The sequence below is a fragment of the Pristis pectinata genome, chromosome 5 (genome assembly GCF_009764475.1).
Source record: "Pristis pectinata isolate sPriPec2 chromosome 5, sPriPec2.1.pri, whole genome shotgun sequence".
Taxonomy (NCBI): domain Eukaryota; kingdom Metazoa; phylum Chordata; class Chondrichthyes; order Rhinopristiformes; family Pristidae; genus Pristis; species Pristis pectinata.
Window position 1 is genome coordinate 11774282 of NC_067409.1, and position 22345 is coordinate 11796626.

Genomic DNA, 22345 nt, shown 5'->3' on the forward strand with positions numbered 1-22345 from the left:
ATTTGTAACAAAAACTGAAAATAAGAGCAATGAAAAGATGCAATCATGTCACGAGAAAAAATTCCAAAATCATTCACTCCTCCTTTAACATTGCAGCACTGAAAGTATATCATTGTTTCCACATCAAGAATTATGCTAAACTGTAGCTGTCATTTAACCTTAAAAATACAAAGCAGAATTACCAAGAAAGCCAACTACTACTACTAAAGTATTTGTTTTAAAATGATAAATACTTCAGTTAGTAGCTCAAGAACCTGAAGTGGTACAAAACCAGCAACAATCTCAGATATTTGGTTATCTGAATGGAGGATGGAGGAGTTTTTTTTTGTTGAATACATCATTGGATTTATCTGGCAAAATATTTAAATCATACATTATATAAACCTCGATCTACCCACAATTCAAAGCTTGAGAGCATATATAAATGACAATCTTGTTTTATATTTATGTAAAATGCTATCATTTCAAAATGCTGTAGACCTGGCCTTCCCCATTAATAAATGGAAATAATATATTGGAAAACAATTACTAGAGTAGATAAAAACGTTAAAAATAGTTAACTAAAATAAAGCCACTATAATCCAAACACTGGTAATAGACATGCATTAATATGTATTCACAGAAAACATTCTCCCAAGTGGCTCATCAAATTATGAAATTAAATTTCAATTTCTACCCATTGTTTAGCCAATTATTTTTAAATTACAAATTTAAGCAAATATATGCAACACTTGTCCTCTCACAATGATTGTTTCACAACCAGCTGGCAGTAAAATACTAAAACAAAGCTGGCGGCTTGGGGGGGGGGGGGCGAACTAAGGACAGGAATTCCACGAGGTTAGTTTTCCCACAGAATTCTTTTGTGAGTGGAAACCGCTGGAACAAACCGGGGAGGGGAGGGGAGGGGGAGGGGAGGGGAGGGGAGGGGAGGGGAGGGGAGATTAAAAATAAACAACACTGCGCACGATGCAAAACAAAAAAAAGTTGTTAACCTTAGACAGAAGAGAAAGGAGGAGAAAATTCGCCACTGCAGGAGCGTCTCAATAAAATTACATAAAGTTGAGTTGGCGTGCTGGAACCGGTAGCACACCACCACTCGGTCAAACACCAATATGGGTTGAGGAAGGGAAGAAGGTCAGCCATTACCCGAGGTTAGCAGAAGCAGTGATGAAATTGGATTTTTATTCCAAGTCAGACATAAAATTAAGCACTTTTGCAAAGGGTTTTAGGGCGCACGATGAGGGGTGAACTCGTTCTCTCCCTCACACACACACACACACACACACTTCTCGCAGAGACTGATGACTTGTCCTTAATGCACAGTCTGGGCTTGTGCCAGGCGTCTCTACTCACCCACTGATCTGTATCCCAGGATCGCAACCTTCCGAGACTTCGGCTGTGGCATGTTCACAACGACGGCTCCACCCCGCCCCCCCCCACCTCCTCTCAGAAAATAAAAGTTTAGGGGAGGATTTACGATAGAAGAGCGGACAAAAATAAAGCTCCCTGGCCGGCAACGGGAACAAAAATCCCCCCAAAGGTGGGGAGGGGGGGGGAGGGGAAGGAACTTCAAACCCCAACCGAAAGCAAAACTACATGGATGTGGAGATTCGCTTTTGCTTTTAAAATAAAACACGCATAGTTTGGGAAGCGGAGCCAATGAGGCGGTTTCCTGGAGTAAATGTGGGAATAGATGCTGAACGTATTTTCTATTTTGGGCTCATGCGTGTCGAGGCGCTGGGAGTCGCGCAGCCTCTCTCTCCCTCCCTCACCTCCTGCCTCGACCGGATATCACCGCCCCCGCCTCGCCGATCCCGCCCGCCGATTGGGCCAGCTTGGGCGTTGGCGGCGGACAGCTCGCCTGCCCATTGGAGGGGCGGGACATTCATCATTCGCCCGGCCGGCCGGCTGGTTGGTTGGTTGGCAACCGATCAGCCAACCAGCCAACCAGCCACCCCCGTCCCTTCGCGCGAACGCAGCGGCTGCTCGAGAACTGCGCTTCACTCATCCAGTCAGTCTGACGATACCGGCCGGGCAAGGAAGCGTGCTCTCTATTGGCCAAACGGTGCGCCAATCATTTCCTAGCTGAGTGATTGGCTAATAAGGCAGGGTCGTTGCTTGATACCGCCCCGTTGCTATCACTCGCGTTGATTGCTGGGAATTGTAGTTCTAGGTTATGAGTAATTTGCTTCAGTTTATCATTTTACAAAGCAGTTATTCCAAAAGGGGCTGAACATTTTATTTAAAACATGGACATAAATAGATGGTGATGGATTTGGCGGGAGGAAGCAAAGCGATCCTAATGAACGGTTGACTGGGCTGTCATCCAGCTGCCATCTTGGAAGAATGGAGCCACAACTTTGGCAGTGGGCAGTGAGAGGAGAAGGTCACTGCCTTATTCCCGGGTGTTGTAATTGGAGACCATTCAACACATGCACACGTTGGCTAAGGCTGCATAGTATGGGAATGACTAACCTGCAGCAATGGTTGTCACCTGGGACCTGCCTGTGGTGCCCTCATTCATCGTTCTATTGGACAGATCATTGCCATGTTCAACCCCTTTCCTTGCCTCACCCTTCAAAATCTCCTGCAGACTTTCGTGTGTAAGTTTTAATCTTGTGTAATGTGAAATGTGCTGGCTGCATTGCATTGATTTATCATTATAACTAGCCTTGTGTTGTAGGAACAGAACACTGGAAGTTCTCAGCAGGTTGAGCAACATCAATGGGGATGTCTCGGGTCAAGGACCCTTCATCAGAAGTGGAAAAGTGAGAGTACCAGCATGATTTAAGTTCCAGAGAGAGCCTCTGTGTTGTCCATCACCCCTTCTCTATAACTTAAAACACTGACCAAGCTGGCCAGGCCTTTGACCTGAAACATTAACTCTTTTCCTCTCCCCACAGTTGCTACCTGATGTGCAGAATGCTTCCAGCACTTTCTGTCTTTGTATTCTGTATTTCCAGCATTCACAGTTTGTTGCAATAATGTGAACTGCAGAAACATTTTGCTTTGCAAGCCAGCAGTTGGTTATTAGCCTCGGGTGGCCTTGGTTGTTTAAGAATTGGAACAAAGAAGCTACGGTCAGGAATGCTGGCTAGGTTAGTGTTTTATTAATACATACAAGGTTTAAAGTGAAAAGTTGCTATCTTTTACACCTTGTGAATTACTTATTGTGACGCAGGATGCCGTTTGGCCCATCAGTTCCATGCTGGATCCCTCCATGATCCATTTCTCCCTCCCTATTTCCTTGTATCCCTGCAACTTATTCTCTCTCACATGCCCTTTGGTTTTGGCTTTTACCTACACTAAGGGGTATTACACAGTAGCCAATTAACCTATCAGCATGTCTTTGGGATGTGGCACTAACCACTACACTACCGTGCCTGAGGATAATCTCAGTGACTCCCTTTGGGATACAGGCCAGGGTTTTTTCTAAGTTGTAATCAATGTATTGTCATGGTTATCCCGCATGGAAGTATAGCTGCAATGTGACACCCCTAAGTCCTCTTTGGCCACATCCGTAGCTTCAAGGGTTAGGGGTCTATGACCATAACATACTGTTTCTGTGTTGGAGTATGTTGCAGGGTGATGAGATACTCATTTGTCCCACTGGGGGAATCACTGAGACACCAGGCCAGCTCATTCTTGCAGCAAAGCCCATCCCATGACGACGGCATTTCTCTTCCCTCTTGCCTCCCAGAAAAAAGTGTACCCCCCTCCCCCAGCCACCTTGTTCTTTGAAGTGGCCATCTCCTGCCTGTCTCATCTCATTCCGGGCAGAGATATCAATGCACCTCTGAGTTCCTGGGCTCTATAGCTGTTGAGATTGTCCATAAGGGTCCTGACATTCCAATTCTTCAACTTCATATTGTGGTTTGGAAACTGCATGTGTGATATTTGAAGGGTAATGGCCATTGCATACAGTTACCACATGGATTTGGCAGAATATTTTAATCTGCATCAGTTTAATGTGAACAATTTACGATGAATCACTGCCACCCGCTGGTGACACATTGTATATTTAGCGAAGGTTCACTCAAACGGGTCTTTGCTGGCAAGGTAATTAAATATGTGATCTATGCTGTCCTATCTGCTTCTGTAACTTCAACTATCTACAGTAGATGCTGGTGAAATACCCCATCAATGCTGCCTCCACAAGATCCTTCAAATTTTCTGGAAGGATAAATTAACTTGTGGTTAGTGTCTTGTTTCAGGCCAACACCCCCAGCATCGAGGGCTTAGTTACACTTGGTCAGCTCTGCAGGGCACGCTACGTGTTCACATGCCCAACACCAGACTCCTGAAACAAAGATTCTACTCTGAACTTTGTCAGGAGAAGAGATTACCAGGCAACAGAGGAAAAGATTCAAGAATGTGCTCAAATTCTCCTAGAAGAAATGTAACATTGGCTTGGCTATAGGAGACAGAGGGTAGTAGTGGATGGGTGTTTCTCTAACTGAAAGTCCATAACAAGTGGTGTACCACAGGGATTAGTGCCGGGACCTTTGTTGTTTGTAATATACATAAATGATGAGAATGTAGGTGATATGATTAAGTTTGTAGATGCCTTGAAAATTGGTGCAGTTGTAGATAGTGAAGTAGGTTGTCTAAGGATACAGTGGGACATAGATAAGCCGGAAAGTTGAGTAGACCAGTGGCAGATGAAATTTAATCCAGACAAGTGTGAAGTAATGTATTTTGGGAGGTCAAATTCTGGTGAGCCAGATAGAGTAAATGGCAGGACCTTAGGAGTGATAATGTACAGAGACCTTGGGGTGCAAGTCTACACTCCACGAAAGTGGCAACACAAGTGGATAGGGTAGTGGGAAAGATATTTAGTCTGCTTACCTTCATAAACTGAGTATAAGAGTTGGGAAGTCATGTTGCAGCTGTACAAAACATTGGTTAGACCATACTTAAAGTATTGTGTACAGTTCTGATTGCCATTACAGGAAGGGTATGGTAGCAATAGAAAGAGTGCAGAAGAGATTCTGAGAGATTGTATAGGCTGGGTTTGTTCTCACTGGAATGTAGGAGGCTGAAGGGTGACCTTATGGAAGTTTATAAAATTCTGAGGGATGTAGAGTAGGTGGTGTTGTGTAACAGGTTTGAAAGGTCTCGAAGGGCAAGGACTCTGGACACAGTCTTATGAGTTAAAATGATTTATTTATAAAAACAAATGCGGGAAAGGATAACGGGAGCAACACACACATACACACACTAGTGATCGCGAACATGGGGGAATTGCAACAGGGGTAAGATATACACACACACAACGGACTGGGTACATACAATCAAGGAACAGTCAATACGATGCCTGCCACCCCTCGACAGTGCAGGCACAGCTCTATGGTCCCAGGGATCCTTAACTAATCTCTCTTAAACAGTACACAGCTTACCACCAGGGCATCCCTCAGAGACAAAAGAGGCAGAACCAAGCATTTGACACTCTTTATACTGCTGAAGGGCTGGGTGGTCCAGCCCAGGTAGTTCAAACAGGCCAATCACCTGAGTGTGCCAGGTCCAAAGGTGCTTAAAGGGACCAATGGTCAAGTGTGCCCGGATGGGTGGGGGTGGAGCGAACCCTTGATTGACAGTGGTGTGTCTTCCGACCAAGTAGGTGCAATGCTGTCCTCTGACCAGATTGGGGGGGGGGGGGGGTCAGTGGTGTCACGTGACAGCCCTCCACAATACAGGTGGTTAGATTCTCTTGCATTGAAGATGATCATTGCCTGGCACTTTTTTGGATTGTATGTTATTTAAGACGTTAGCCCATGCTTGAATGTCATCTATGTCTTGCTGCTTGCAGGTATGAGCTGCTTCATTTGCTGAGGAACTATGAATGGATTTAAATGTTGTGCAATCATCAGAGAACATCCCCATTTCCAACTTCATAATAGAAGGAAGGTCATTTTTGAAGCAGCCATAGATTTTTGGGTCTAGGACACTGCCCGGAGAACTCCTGCAGTCATGTCCTGGGGCTGGGATGACTGACCAAGAATTATAACCATCTTCCTGTGTATGAGGTATGATTCCAGCCACTGGATTGTTTTCCTCTGATGCCCATTGCCTTCAATTTTCCCAGGGGTCTTTGATGCCACATTCAGTCAAGTACTGCTTTCCTGTCATGGGCAGTCACTCTCATTTCACTTCAAATTCAACACTTTGGTTCATTTTTGGACTAAGGCTGAGGTGAAGTGTGGAGCCGAGAAGTCCTGGCAGAACCTAAACTGGGCATCGGTGATATGGTAAATGGTGAGTAGATATCACTTGACAATCATTTTTATCAACATATAAATCCTATATGTGACAGATGTAAATCGAATGTGGCTTCTCTGACACATATGTTTTGGTCCTGTCCTCTTATGGAAATATATTGGAAGGACATTTTTAACATTATTTCAAATGTATTGAAGATTGATTTACAACCTCATCCTATCACTGCAATTTTTGGTTTACCAAGGATAGTATCTGGCCATCTATCTGCCTCCGCTAACCATATGATTGCCTTTGTTAATGGCCAAACAATCCATTTTGCTTAAATGGAAGGATCCAATACCCCCTACTACTTTTCAATGGTTCTCTCAAACTATATCATGTTTACACTTGGAAAAAATTAGGAGTGATACTGTTGATCCTTTGCTTAAATTTGAGGAAGTTTGGAGTCCATTTATTCAATATTTTCACATGATATAGATCCCCTTATAATAACCTTTCAATTTAGAGGAACGGAGTTGACGACATGATATTGCTTTGTTTCTGTTGAGAAATTTTAGTCCATTTTTTTTTGTTTTTTTTTTGAATTTTTTTTCTTTAGCTTAGTTTGGTTTGATATATTGTTTATAATTTTCCTTATTGTTTTGGGGATTTTTTTTCTTTCTTTTATAATAAATCTTTTTCTTTTATATTCTGTTCATTCACTAACAGATCGTTGGATCTACAGATTTTTTTTATACTTTATTGTTCTTTATGATTATCCATGTCATGATTGTTCTCCTGATCGCTTTGTATTACATGTATAAACATTGATATATTAATCTGTATTAATTTGAAAACTAATAAAAAGATTGAAAAAAAAGATGTCACTTGACAGCATTAGCAATGCAGCTCCCATCACTAAAATGATTGAGCAATACTACGTTGGATTGTATTTGTCCTGCCTTTTGTGAACAGGATATCCCTGGGCAATCCTCCGCTTTGTTAGATTAATGCCAGTGTTGTAACTACAACTGAATGTCTTGGCATAACTCATTCTGGAGCACCTGTCTTAAGTACGATAGCTTCAATCACTGGATTTGAGCTGTCCTGCTGTTTGTGAACAGGATAGATCTGGGCAGTTTTCCATGTTGTCGGGTAGATATTAGTATTAAAACTGTATTGCAAAGCTTAGTGAAGCAAATTCTGGAGCGTAGGTCCAGAAATGTTGGGATGTTGTCTGGTCTCATAGCTTTTGCTGGACCCAGTGCTCTTAGCTGTACTGTGATACCGCATGAAATGAATTGAATTGGCTGGAAACTGGCTTCCATGATGATTGGGTTCTCTGGAGGGAGTCAAGACAGATCATTTATCAGCTGAATAAGGTTGTGAATGCTTCAGCTTATCTCTAGTAATTGTGCTCATATTGAGGACAGGGATATTCTTGGAGCCTCTTCCTTTTAGCTGTTTAGTTGTGCACCACCGTTCACCACTAGATGTGGTAGGACTGTATAGCTTTGATCTGAACCATTGCTTGTGAGGCTGCTTAGCTTTGTTGTACACTGTTTTTGCTGTATAGCATGCATGTGGTCCTGTGCCTCGACTTCACTGTGTTTGGGTGTGCCAGGTGCTGCTCCTGGTTTGATGGGAACGGATGGTAGTGAATGAGATGTGCTCGGTCATGAGGGTACAGATTATGGTGGTGTATATTTCTGCTGCCAGGTCCCTTCTGAGTTTAGCACAACAGAAGGTGTGAAAATAAAAAAAAGCTGCAGATGCTGCAAATCTGAAATGAAAACAGAAAATGCTGGAAACGCTCAGCAGATCAGGCAGCATCGGTGGAAGGAGACACAGTTAATGTTTCAGATCAGTGGCCCTTTGTCAGAACTGGGAAAAAGATATTTTAAAAAATGGTCATTTTTAAGTTGCAGAGAAGGTGGTGGGAGGGATGGTCAGGACAAAAAGAAGATTAGGGTTAGACCAGGTCAAATGGGTCAATGGGGCAATTAGAGGGTGATTATGCTGTGTTGCCAGTAGCAGGGCTGTGGGACATGCACAGGTCAGGCTGTACTAATGGAGGGAGAAGAACTGAGCCAAAATCACACTTGGTGACTTACAGCAGAGATGGCTAGTTCTGATACAGACAAAGCTAGTTACCTGAAGTTGGAGGACGGGACTATGTGGTGGTCACTCTTCTCATGGATAGGTGCATCTGCTGCAGGTGGATTCATGAAGATGAGGCCCAGTTGATTTTTTCCTCGTGTTGGTTCATTCACTCCCTGCTGTAGACTGAGTCTGGCACTTGTGTCCTTCAGGCCTTGGCCAGCTTGGGCAGTGGTGGTGATGAACATTGTACTACCCCACCCAGAACATTATGAAACTCTGGTTAGGCCACATCTGCAGTATTGCATTTAATTCTAGTCGCCCCATCATAGGAAGGATGTGGAGGCTTTGGAGAGGGTACAGAAGAGGTTTACCAGGATGCTGCCTGGATTAAAGGGCATGTGTTATGGGGTTGGACAAAGTAGGGTTGTTTTCTCTTTGATTGGCAGAGGCTGAGGAGAGTCCTGGTGAGTTTAAAAGATTATGAGAGGCATAGATAGACAGCTGGTATCCTTTTCCCAGGGTCGAAAATATCTAATACTAGAGGGCATGCATTGAAGGTGAGAGGGGGTAAGTTCAAAGGAGATGTGAGGGGCAAGTTTCTTTACACACAGAGTGGTGGGTGCCTGGGATGCGCTGCCAGGGGTGGTGGTGGAGGCAGACATGATAGAGGTGTTTAAGGGGCTCTTAATAGGCACATAAATGTGCAGAGAATGGAGGGATATGAACATGTAGGCAGGTTTAGTTAGGCATCTAATTACTAGTTTAATTAGTTTGGCACAACATCGTGGGCCAAAGCAACACACACAAAATGCTGGAGGAACTCAGTAGGTCAGGCAGCATCTCTGGAGGGAAATAAACAGAAGTTAGATGGGTGGGGGAGGGGAGAGATGTAAGAAGCTGAGAGGTGATAGACTTGATAGACTAGAACGAGAAGGGGTGAGGGGGCCAGAGGAATGAGGGAAGACAGATGGGGGGGGGGGGGGGGGGGAAGGAAATAGGAAAAACAGTGGGGGGGAGGAAAGAAGAGGGGAGGGGTTACCGGAAGTTAGAGAAATCGATGTTGAGGCCGTCAGGTTGGAGACTCTCAAGGCTGAATATGAGGTGTTGTTCTTCCAACCTGCACCTGGCCTCAATGTGGCAGTACAGGAGGCCGTGGATAGACATGTCAGTGCGGGAGTGGGATGTGGAATTGAAGTGGATGGCCACTGGAGATCCTTGCTTTGCGGCAGACGGAGTGAAGGTGCTTGACGAAGCGGTCACCCAATCTGTGTCGGGGATCTCCCAGTGGCCAGTCACTTATTCCCTTTCCCCCTTCCCCTGCCCTCATGATCTGCCCATCTATTCCCCTATTCCCCACCTCCTTCCCTTTATTCCATGGTCCACTGCCGTCTCCTACCGGATTCCTCCTCCTTCAGCCCTGCTTCTTCTACCTATCACCTCTCAGCTTCTTGCATCTCCCCCCTCCTCCACCCACCCCCCTGCCTTCCCCCTCTCACCTGGACTCACCTATCACCTCCCAGCCTGCGCTGTTCCCCCTTCCCCCACCTTCTTATTGAGGCTTCTGCTTTTTTCCTTTCCAGTCCTGATGAAAGGTCTCAACCCAAAATGTTGACAGTTTATTTCCCTCCATGGATGCTGCCTGACCTGCTCAGTTCCTCTAGCATTTTGTGTGTGTTGCTCCAGATTCCAGCATCTGCAGAATCTCTTGTGTCTCCATCGTGGGCCAAAGGGCCTGTTCCTGTGCGTTACTGTTCTACGTTCTATAACACTTTCAGTGCATCCATGTGCTCTCAACATGGACTCATCAGTACAGGGCAGGTGGTAGGAAAAAACAGGACATTTCCTTGCCTCTCTTTGCCCTGCTTCAGATATCAAAGAATCCAAGGGTTACCCACTCCTGCCTGTACACCATTGTGCTTTGGTATGTCTGTCCTGCTGTTCATGAACATGACTGATATGATGGATGAGCTCTCTCAATTTACACACCAATCCAGAGATGCTTGCAGGTAAGGCTTTGTAAGGTTGACTGTGCTGGGAGTGACTTAATTTGGTACCCAGATCAAGACCAGGTGGTCTGCTGGTTTTAATCTTTCACTGAGTGAAGCAGCAAAGCTGTGAGTGGCTTGCTCAGCCAAATAGGTTGGGTCTGGAGTCTCATATATACCAGACCAGGTAGCAATAGCAGATTTCCCTCCCCAAAGGAACTAGGTGAGTTTTTCCAACAAATGGTAGATTTCATCATTCAAATGCTGTTTTTCTAAATTATAGAATTTAATTTCCAATTTGTGGGATTTAAACTGAGGTTTCTAGTTTAGTAAAAACTTTACCACTTAATCACTACTGTAGGCATGCATGAAACAAAAATTTGATACTTGTGAAATGCTTTGGGAGATTTTGCTACATTAAATGTGCTATATAAATACCAATGTTTGTTCTGGAGGCTCATTATCTGAAGACAGATTGCATTCTGTCATTAAAACACTGTCTTCCTTGTCATGTATGTGCATAACAAAGTCCAACCTATAGAGTTCACAAGTAGGACCAGCTATAACACTATTGGTATCTTGAGACATTGAATAATAATCCCTTTTGCTTGGCTTTGTCCAATAGTCCTTGATCTACAAATGTAGATTGGGGGAAGAATATGCCTGGTTTTCAAACACTTTTTCGTAGTAAACTTCGCTTGCAGATTTCATTTCCAAATGATTGAGCATTAATTTTTGAGTCTGTCCTCACTGAGATAAAGGTCAATGTTCTTTTAGCTTTTGTAATTGCATTTTATATTGATGCACAAGCCTTTAGCAATTTCTGAATGCAACACCGGCATTACTGCTCTGCCTCAGCTGTTAATGTCTCCAATTCAGATTAGCTGACCTCAGTGAGCTTCAGCTGCCAAAATTTCCCTCAGTCTCCAGAACGTCTTGTCACATCGAATCATAGACCAAGATATCTATCTGAGCTCACCCCATTTGCCTGCATTTGGCCCCAAATCCCTCTAAACCTTTTCCATTGTGTATCTGTCCAAATGTCTTTTAAACATTGTAATTGTACCCGCCTCTACAGCTTCCTCTGGCAGCTCGTTCCATATACCCTCCACCCTTTTGTGTGGAAAAAGTTGCCCCTCAGGACCCTTTTAAATCTTTCCCCTCTCCCCTTAAACCTCTGCCCTCTAGTTTTAGACTCCCCTACCCTGGGAAAAAGACTGTGACCATACACCTTATCTATGTCCCTCATTCCCTCATGATTTTATATGCCTCTAGATATACCTCAGCCTCCTACGCTTCAGGGGAAAAAGGTCCCAGCCTTTCCAGCCTCTCCTATAACTCAAGCCCTCCAGTTTTGGTAACATCCTTGTGAATCTTCTCTGTACCCATTCCAGCTTAGTGACATCCCAACAATCAGAAACTTATGTACCCAATCTCCTCCTCCCAATCACTTACTGAAGCACAAGATTTTACTAACAATTTTATTGAAAAATCTTATATGAAAACTTAATACATTCTTCATCAACCCCCCCCCCCCCCCCCCCCCCACCCCCCCCCCCCCCCCCCCCCCCGTCAAGTCGAGTTCTTCAAATAATTTAACTTGTTTGGTCAGACAAGACCAGAAATTCAAGATGATTGTTTTTTGAGCAATTGATATTTGTCAGCATTCTCCTGTGGCTGTTAGATTATAGGAGCTCTTCCACAATTGATTTCAAACTGATAGATCTGCTGCTGTCATGTTTCTTCCTTCACTCATGTACAATCTTCTCACCAAAAGCCACAATTCTGAGGAACACCAGGCTCTGGAGCTCTCTCTGAACCATATCTAGTATATATTAAATCCAATATGTTTCCCCATTGCCCTTTTCAGGCTTCCTTGTACCAATGAACTTTTATTCTTTTTATATTTTCTTGCAACATAGGAACCTTTTGGCCCATTGAGTCGATGCCAACTCACAAAGCAATCACATTCCCCCACTTACTTCCCAGTAACCTATTCTCGCATATATGCCTGCCATTGTTAATGTCCATTAATTAGAGGATTGCTGAGATTTGTTTTAAGGAGTTCTGCACTGTGGCAGGTTTTTTCCCCCCCTTTACCCAATATTTAAATCCAACTTCTCTCCAGCTTTTGAATATTCCACATCTTGCTATATATGTGGCATGGCCAGCAGAGCGGCTGCCTCACAGCTCCAGTGACATAGGTTCAATCCTACCTCGGGTGGTGTGTGGAGTGTAAGATATATTTATTAGTCACATGTGCATCGAAACACACAGTGAAATACATCTTTTTGCATACTTCTCATATGTCAAAGATGTGCAGGTTGGCAGATTAAGCTACTAAATTAACTCTAGTTTGTGGGTGTGGTGGAATCTGGGAGAAAATGGGATGAGTGTAAATGGATGGTTGATGGTCAGTGCAAACTCGGTGGGCCAAAGGACCCATTTCCGTCCTCTGATGCAATGCAATCTTCCCGTTAATTGTTGCATTGGCTTGACCTGTCTTTCAAAAGTTGTTCTACCAATGGCAAAGATGATGATGCCAGAACAGTTAGCTATTTACATAGTTTGTGCTTTCAGACCCAATTAATGGTGTCCCTGTTTGTTTTCTGCAAGTGCAATGTTTTCAAAACATTTTCTTTAAAAAGTGTTCTTGGGCTAGGGGTGATGTTGGCAAGCTGACATTTACCAACTGTTGTCTGGAAAAGGTGGCGTGGATGTCTTTGGTACTGTTACAGAGCTTGTGCTGAAAATATCACGTGGCATTAAGCATTAAATTCCAGGATTTGGGTATAGGAATGATAAAGGTATAATGATCACCCAAGTTAGAGTCTCACTTGCAGGGAAACTTGAAGTGATGGAGTTCCCACAGCATTTCTATTCTTGTTCTTCATGGTTGAGGTCACGTGGGACGAAACAGCTATAGTTCCCATGGCTACATGGCCCCAACCTGCTGCAAAGCACTGAGCACTGCACAGTTGCAACCACCCTGTATTAGTCGGGGATGGATAAAGTTCAGGCAATGGCCATGTAAAGAAAAAGACTAATGCTATTTAGTTGCACCTGGCAATTAAACCTTCTTTATTCAACATTAACAATGTACAATACTGTATACATAAGATAATGCACTGAAGTAATGCAGGACAGCATTCAAAGTATAATACAAGAAATGTTTTAATAAGCTACATTTAGAATCAGTTCACATCACCTTTAGATTGAATCATTTTAATGGCACTTAAATTGCAACTATGTGATGTTAACTTCTTCAACTCAGATCAAAAGGCCAAGAACGTAATATTGGTCTGGCATGAGCTATTTTTATTTAGAAAAGGTCCTCTACTCAAAGCATTTATAGAGGACGGCGGCATTTTTAGCTTCAAGGTTTCAGCAAGGTATTCAGAGATACTACACATTCTTGTCATACACACACCCATTCACTTATTACACAATCCTTACTATAGCAAAAGTATAGAATTCACTGACATTACTCAATCACCACCAATGATTAATTATTTTTTGTAATTTTTTTTGGGGGGGGGGGGGCAGTGGTGGGAGGGCAGAAGGAAGAGAATGCAAGATTCAGAGTCAACCAAACAATTAATTCAGACCTCAACAGATTCGAAGCCTGGCCTCCCCTCATCACTGTCAGTTAGCAGGAGATGGCATCAATCCTGAATATATATATTTTTTGTTGGCATTTTGATCTGTGCAAGAATCTGGTAATCTGGTTAAGTATACGTTTTACCCACTAACAAGAAACTGCAAATGTTTAAGCGGGGTTGGTGGGGGGGGGGGGAGGGGGGAAAGACAGCGGTCTATAAATTTCTGCTTCTGTCACTTGTGTTAATTTACTACACAATGAATGGCCATGTTTTAAAGTGCATTATTACTTTAACAAAGTTTTGCCACAAGTGTTTCCTTTCATGCCCATCAAATATTTACTGCAGCAAAAACTATTCTTTTTTCCCTCTCTTCCAAACACAAAAACCTATATATATAGCGTCATCTTCATGCCTTTGTGCATTTACATGGACAACACCCCCCCCCATTCTTGCAGCCATATGAAAACAATATAATTTACAAAAAAATTAAATGTGCAATCGTACAAACATAATTTTACATTTTCACACACCTAAAAATATACCTTTCTCTGGCACGTTTTCCCTCAATAACTTTCTATTTACAGTACAGTACAGTAACAGTTCTCACTGCATGCTCCTATTGAATTGGAGGATTATGGTGTACGTGTGGGCAGGTAACTGCCATAGCAGGTCCAAACTAAGTTTGAAGTTTTTCATGAGAATTCACACTTATGTAGTATGTTGGATTTCACTCCATGTCATGAAAAACATACTAACAAACTGTGGAAATAAATAGCCATTTGAATTGCTCTGGCTTTAACACATTTAAAAAATATCTTTTAGGTATAGTTGCTAATAGTTTTTTGCAAAATAAATTCTTTCAGTCTTAACTGCAACATTACAGCTGTATCTGTATAGCTATTCAGTGAGCAAGATCACATGTTTGGTTTCAGATATTGTCACAAATGCCTTTCAGATCCAGCTACAGTGTTTGATTAAACCATTTCACTTCCGTGATTTCACAATCTTGTGCCTTCTCTTCTCTGCTGTAGTCAGTGTTCATCTGGCCCAGAACAGAATAAGAAGCTTCAAAGCATTCTCATCAGCAATCTTCCATGTTCTATTGTAATCTGTCATTCTGAAATACTTTCCTTTCTTACAGAACCTTCAAAATACAAATAGAAATCATTATGTGCTTTTCTGAAAGAGAAATCTTGTTAGAAACCAGTTCTGTAGATCTTTAAAGTGCAAAACTGGTTACTTAAACACATAAAATTCACCCAAATTAGAACTCAATTAAATTACTCCTTAAGCTGTTCCTTACAATCCATTTCTTTAATTGCTTCTAATCATCTAATAAGTCATTTGGCTTGGCATCTAATTGTACCATATGTCTGCGAAGCAGATTGAAAGGACTATATGTATGAAATGTGTTTCTGTTGCCATATGAGATCACCTACATTAAACAACAATATACATGATCATGGTCGTTGTGATGAGAGCAAATTTAAATCCAAGTATCTCTATCAAGTAGTGAAAAGGGCCAGTTATTAGAACTACATTACTAAATATACAGCACTACATGTTAAAGGTCAACACAAGTACTACTTAGGAAATTAAAGGTTTCCATTTTAATTTGAGCAGCAAGGATGCGAGACTTCAGCATGTTTTTAAACTGGAGTGAATCCAGGAAAACAAAATAATTTTCTTACCAATCACTATTTAAATAAAATTAGGAAAGCTATCATATGCCAAAGCATTTCCATAGAAATCCAAAGTGAGGAAAAGTATTTTTTTCTATCAAGCCATTTATCTAGCATCCAGCTATTGTCCGTTTTTAACATTTACCTATTTTCCCTGAAAAAATAAGCAATACTACCAATATCTCTACAGCTGTCAATCTCCTAAGCAAACTTCGATCAGTCTTCTACTTAGTATCAATTTACTCAAAAATACCTATTTTCCATGGCTTGAAACCTACATTGCTCTATGTTATAGTGGTGTTGGGGATGGGGGGGGGGGTGGAGGGAGGAATAATTTTCTCTCTCTATTATCTAAATTTGCTTTGGGTTGTTAAAGTTGTACTAGTCTTCTTTATGACACCATTTCTTGCTCAATTCTCCTAAAGCAAAACCATCTTGAATCTGAAATCAAACAGTAAGGCATTATACCCTTTTGGATTAAAAATTACTAATCTGAAATTGCAATATTTAAATATTGATAATTGCTACTTGATTGATAATCAGCACCTAACACCCCTTTTTATCACAGAAATGTGGATATGATTAAGAATATACCATTTGTTTCTTTTTAGTGTGCTGACACATATTGGGGTTAATGTTTAAACTATCTACCTGACAACAGCCTGGCTCCTCTTACCAGGCAGCTCCAGAGAGAACTGCTGGCCAACAGTAGGGCATGGGTCAGAAAGATCCTAACTTGTGCATTGTAGTGGGCAAGGGTGGACCATACTGGAGGCGAGATGCTGTTTTGTCACTAGGCTCCGCACCAAGTCCGGGGAACAGCTCGGTACTACTGAGCTGAGGGCTGGAAACACTTTATAATCAGACACCTCAGCTTTACGCCAGTGCAGGGTGACTGGCAGCTATAGCTGGTGTATGTTCATTTAAATGGGGTTGCTGGCTTGGATAGTGAAGCTTCGCGCTTTGAAGTTTTTCTTTATTTTGAATTAAGTCTTATTATTATAATCAGTGTTTTAAATATATTTTAATTTTTAAAAAATTAAAACTGTTTAACTATTGTGTCTCTCTCATCATCAGAGACATTTAGAAACAGCAGAATAGGCCTCCACCGTCTGAGCTGCGGCAGCAAGTTCTCCGAGGATGATCGAAGGTTAGTGTGGTCGTATGGGGAGTAAGAGGCAGAAGCCACATCCAGCACAACGAGTTATGTACTTTAGACATCACCCAAAGATCTTTGTACGAAACCAATGGGTCCATAAAATAATGGCTTCAACCTACACAAAGAGTGGTGTTGGATTACTGAACTCTGTGATAAGGGGGCGGTGGGGACAGTCTTATTTAGTGTTAGTGGGAGAATGTGAAAGAGCAAATTTCACAACTTCAGTTCTCTCACTGATCTTCTTTACAAAAAGTAAAGCCATTAAGGCATACACTGAAGATGTGGCACAGTAATGATCAAAATACAAACAGGGCATTCAATGCACAAATAGCTTCACTGGCCATGCTTTCCTTCACGAGTACTCCAGGACACAATATCCGAATCGCTGCTCCTCAGACACATGCAATTCATGTTTCCATATTGACTCCATGCAAGCAGTGGTATCACACCAGATATGCCAGTGAAATATGTTTCCTGGACAACGTACTTTCCAACTTTCACAGATTGTCTGCATTTCTCCTAAGACCTTTGGTGTAGATATCTTAATAATGTAGTGGCGTGTGTGCAACTCAGTCTCTGCATTTCTCACATTGATACTGGATAGGTACACAAAACCTACAATCTCTTCCAGATTAATGAAGATCACCCTTCAGTTCTAGTGAACATGGTACTCACCTGACACAATCTCTCACACTGCCATGTAAAGATTAGCTGAGAGTTATATGACTCGCCTGTGCCCACCTGTAACCTCAAAACACCCATTGCTACCTTATGGCTGTACTTCTTCACTGTTCCTCCAACATCTTCCCACTATCTTTCTTAATTTCACATTATCAAGAACACGATGAAGTGTGTCGTCACCCAGACAGCGAAATTTGTCCTAATCAAATAGAACATTTAACAGTACAGCAAAGGAACAGACCCAAACTTCATTGGGGTTTTTTAAAGAAGGGCTTGGATAGGCATATGAATGAGAGGAAAATGGAGAGATATGGGCATTCTGTAGGTAGGAGGGATTAGCTATGTTGGCACAACGTTGTGGGCCAAAGGGGCTGTTCTGTGCTGTACTGCTTCATGTTCTATATAAACTAATCCCATTCTGCCTACACATGGTCTATATCCCACCATTCTCTGCCTGTTCACGTGCCTGTCTAATTGCCTCTTAAACATTGCTGTTGTATCAAGCTTACACCACCTGTCCTGACAGTGCCTTCAAGGAACCTCCCACTCCGTGTAGAAAAAAATCTTGCCTCGTATATCTCCTTTAAACTTTTCCACTCTCACTTTACAGCTATGCCTCCTAGTATTTGACATTACCACCCTGGGAAAAATTCTCTACTGACCCTGTTTATGCCTCTCATAATTTTATAAACCTCTATCAGCTGTTAGCCTCCAACCAGAAAAAAAAACAAGTTTGTCCAATCTTATAGTTAATACCTTCTAATCCAGGCAACATCCTGGTGAACCTCTTCTGCACCCTCTCAAAAGCCTCCACATCCTTCCTGTAATGCAGCCACCAGAACAGCACACAATATTCCAGATGTGGCCTAACCAAAGTTACATACAGCTGCAAACATGATTTCCTGACTTTTATACTTAATACCCCAAACAATGAAGGCAAATGTGCCGTACATCTTCCTTTACCACCCTGTCTATTGTGTTGCCACTTTCAGGGAGCTATGGCCTTGCACCCCGAGATCCCTTTGCCACTTACTGTATACATCAATTTTTGTATCCTAAACAATTCGGGAGGTTGTAAAGGACTAGACCAAGTACTTTGGTTCCCCAGCTATGGCCAGATTTCTTATCCCTTCAATCCTTTGAGCGCTGCAAACCACTTTGGCCATGCGACCGTCTCCTTCTAATCCTCCTCCTCTGGCCCATTTGTTTAATAGACAACTCTTCTTTAACTATTTGCCCTTTTGTAAATGTAAGTGTTAGAACATTTCAATAATAATAATTTAGAATAACTCATTAGCCTGTGATAGGAAAAACCACTGGTGCATATTTACACATTGCAAGTGCATGGTTTCAGGGTATTACTTTCAGTCTGAATGCACTAATCACCCTTTGGAGATAGTACATGTTTCCCCCCATCCCCGTTACCCACTTAAAGCTGACCTTCACTCTGCTGGCAAAACAAAATTATACAGGCCAAGAGCAGCAATATTTTGGCCATGCCAATCACTGTTTAAGCTAACCAGCAGGCAAAGGGATTTCAGCAGCCAATATTGATTCAGCAAGCTGAGTGGGTACAACATGCTGTGGTGTACCCTACCTGAGTGCTTAGAGGAAGGGGTCAGAGGTCAGACTCCAGGAGATTAGGAATATTGTGCATCTATACCTGCTGGCGTGAGAACAAGAGCCTGCAGAATGTCAGACAATGAGACGATTCCCACAATGCTGTCTCTCTCATCAACCACTACAAGCCGATGGACCTGAAAGCAGAAAAATGAAAGATGTTTATAGCAAATACATCATATAGCCTTTTTTTCTTGTGAAAATATTTCAGTATCTAATCCAGTTACCAAGACAACAGTGCCTAAAATGATTAGGCAAATGCTCAGAAATCATTTCCAAAAGGTATTAAAAATATTAAAATGTGACAGGTCAGGCAGAGAGAGCCTGAGAAACTAATGGAATTGCTGAGGGTAGAAGGAAAACATCCAGCAATTCCCACAAGCACCTGGACCAGAACACACTTTATTGCTGTCAACAAGTAATTTTTTTGTATAATGCATATTTTTCTGTATTCAGTCATGAATTATGATGCCATTCAATAAACATATACTATACAGTTGTCTGGTTAAGACATAGAACAATCCAGAAACATTCATGGCTGCCAAATTTAAGAACCACACACTCTGGGATTCAATGCTGTTGCCAAGACAGGGAAAAATGAATTTACTGCTAACCACATTTTTTGCTACTCGATTGATTAATACGTTTGGAAAAATCAGAGGAGAAAATGTTGTATGGTAAAATGAAAGATTTGTAACAGTTATATCATAAATCAAAGGCCTAATCATGTCAAACTGCCACAAGAGACTGAAACTACAGAAAGAAAACAGCAAGAGGATATATGCCTTCCTAACATTTTCTTTCAACTACATAATATGCTGTACTTTATCTAACTGTGCTGCCACCTTTAGGGATCCTTGGGCTTGTACATCAAAGTCCCTCTGTTCCTCAATACCTCTTAGGCTCTATTTGTATATGTCCTACTCTTAGCAGTCTTCCCAAAATACATCACCTTGCACATCAGGATTAAATTCCATCTGCCATTTTAACAACTGATCGATGTGTTCCTGTAACCCAAAACGATCCTCCACACTACCAACACCACCAATTTTTGTGTTATTTGCAAACATTAATCACCCTTACATTCATATTCAAGTTGTCCATATATATAAATAAACAACAAGCAAACAGTTAGGGACCTAGCATTAAACATTGTGGTACACCAGTGGTCACAGGCTTCCAACATCACCCCCTGCTCCTATTACCGTCAATTTTGGATCTAACAGTGTGTTCTCCATTTTAGTTCTATCATGTTCATTTCTTTCTGCCTCTAACTGCCCCCATTCATCTATTAACTGGGCAGCCTGAAGTATTATGTCACCTGGACAACCTCATTATTTTTGGGATCTGGAAATGGCAGGCATGGCCAGTATTTATTGTTCATGCTTAACTAACCCCTTGACCTGATGGTGGTAAGCTACCACCTTGAACAACTGCAGTCCATCTAAAATATTCCCATGCCAGTGGCTCTACTTCATAAGGAGCTTGAGGAGATTTGGTATGTCACCAAAGGCTCTTGCAAATTTCTACAGATGTACGGTGGACAGCATTATGACTGGCTGCATCACCGCCTGGTATGGAGGCTTCAATGTGTAGGATTGAAAGAGGCTGCAGAGAGTTGTAGACTCAGCCAGCTCCATCACAGGCATAACCCTCCCCGCCATCGAGGCCATCTTCAAGAGGCAGTATCTCAAGGTGGCAGCATCCATCACTAAGGACCCTCACCACCCGGGACATGCCCTCTTCTCGTTACTACGGATCGGGAAGGAGGTACAGGAGTCTGAAGACCCACACTCAGCGATACAGGAACAGCTTCTTCCCCTCCGCCCTCAGATTTTTGAACGGTCCATGAGCCCATGAAAACTACCTTGTTTTCCTTTTTTTGCCCTATTTATTTATTTTAGTAACTTACAGGAATTTTTATGTCTTATGTCCTGCACTGTACTGCTACCACAAAACAACAAATTTTACAACATATGTCAGTGATAATAAACCTGATTCAGCACTGTAAGATAGGACCAATGATTATATTCCCAAGTCTGGATGGTGTGCGACTTGGAGGGGAACTCGCAGGTGTTGATGTTCGCATGCCCTGCTGCCTTTTTTTTATTGATAAAGGTTGCAGATTTGGGAGGTGCTGTCAGAGTACCCTGCGCAAATAAACACAAGTACATTTTGTAGCTACAGTGGTGGGGAGAATAAATGTTTAAGATGGTGGATGGGTTGTCAATCAAACCACCTGCTTTGCCTTGGATGGTATTGAGCTTGAGACTGGTTGGTTTATAGATGGTGGGGGACTTGTCATTCAATGGCATTACCATTGCGAAGGATAGGTGGTTGCACTCGATCCTTTGGAGATGGTCAGTTCTGGGCACAAATCCTACTCACCACACATCAGCCCCAGGCGTTGTGCTGCATGTAACCACAAGCTACTTCATTCACCGAGTTGTGAATGGAATTAAACCCTGTGCGATCATTAGCAATAATCCTCCTAGCATCTCCACCGTCACCCAATTCCCTGTTCTTTCCCCGTTTCTCCCTGTCCCTGCAATTTCAAACACATATTCATACTTTTCTATTTTCTGAAGGAGGATCTAAGATAAGATCTTTATTAGTCACATGTACATCGAAACACACAGTGAAATGCATTTTTTGCGTAGTGTTCTGGGGGGCAGCCTGCAAGTGTCGCCACGCTTCTGGCACCAACATAGCATGCCCACAACTTCCTAACCTGTACGTCTTTGGAATGTGGGAGGAAACCGGAGCACCCGGAAGAAACCCACGCAGACACAGGGAGAACATACAAACTCCTTACAGACAGTGGCGGGAGTTGAACCTGGGTCGCTGGCGCTGTAAAGCGTTACGCTAACCGCTACACCACCGTGCCTGTGTATCTATTTCTCTCTCCAGATGCTGCCTGACCTGCTTAGTATTTCCAGCCCTTTCGGATTTTAATTATGGAACCATTAGAGAAGGCGCAATAAGATTTGTTAGTATACCTTAACTGAGAGCTCACACCCATCAGGAAAGATTGAAATGATGGAGTGTCTTTTCCAAAGAAAGGAGAACTTCAGGAAGACCATATGGATATCTTTAAGGTTATGAAAGAGTTTGAAGATATGTGGGTGAAAGGTAGTTATCAACAAATCCATTAAGAAATTTAGGAGAAACCTTATTACTCAGCTAACAGTAAGAATGTAGAGCACTAGTTGAAGGGACTGACTTCATAAAGGGAGAATAGGGGGATGTTAATGAAATCTGAGGGGAAAAATGGGAGACAACTTGTATGCAGTATTAGCACCAAAATACATGAAT

General features: G+C 42.3%; 2 protein-coding genes across 5 annotated transcripts in view; both read right to left on the minus strand.

Moving 5' to 3' along the window:
* rheb (Ras homolog, mTORC1 binding) overlaps positions 1-1785 on the minus strand; it is a 55838-nt gene extending 54053 nt beyond the window's left edge. The window contains exon 1 of the mRNA XM_052016835.1: positions 1354-1785. Within this exon, the coding sequence (XP_051872795.1) occupies positions 1354-1405 (52 nt within the window). The 5' untranslated portion in view covers positions 1406-1785. The remainder of the gene's footprint in view (positions 1-1353) is intronic.
* An 11556-nt stretch (positions 1786-13341) lies between these two features.
* LOC127571043 (5'-AMP-activated protein kinase subunit gamma-2-like) overlaps positions 13342-22345 on the minus strand; it is a 388107-nt gene continuing 379103 nt past the window's right edge. For 2 of the 4 annotated variants that reach the window (XM_052017048.1, XM_052017049.1), the window contains 2 exons: positions 19074-19167; positions 13351-15032 (listed from right to left, as the gene is read on the minus strand). In XM_052017048.1, the coding sequence (XP_051873008.1) occupies positions 15001-15032; positions 19074-19167 (126 nt within the window). In that variant the 3' untranslated portion in view covers positions 13351-15000. Of the gene's footprint in view, positions 15033-19007; positions 19168-22345 lie in introns of all 4 variants that reach the window. The other 2 variants (XM_052017046.1, XM_052017047.1) reach the window with 2 other exon arrangements.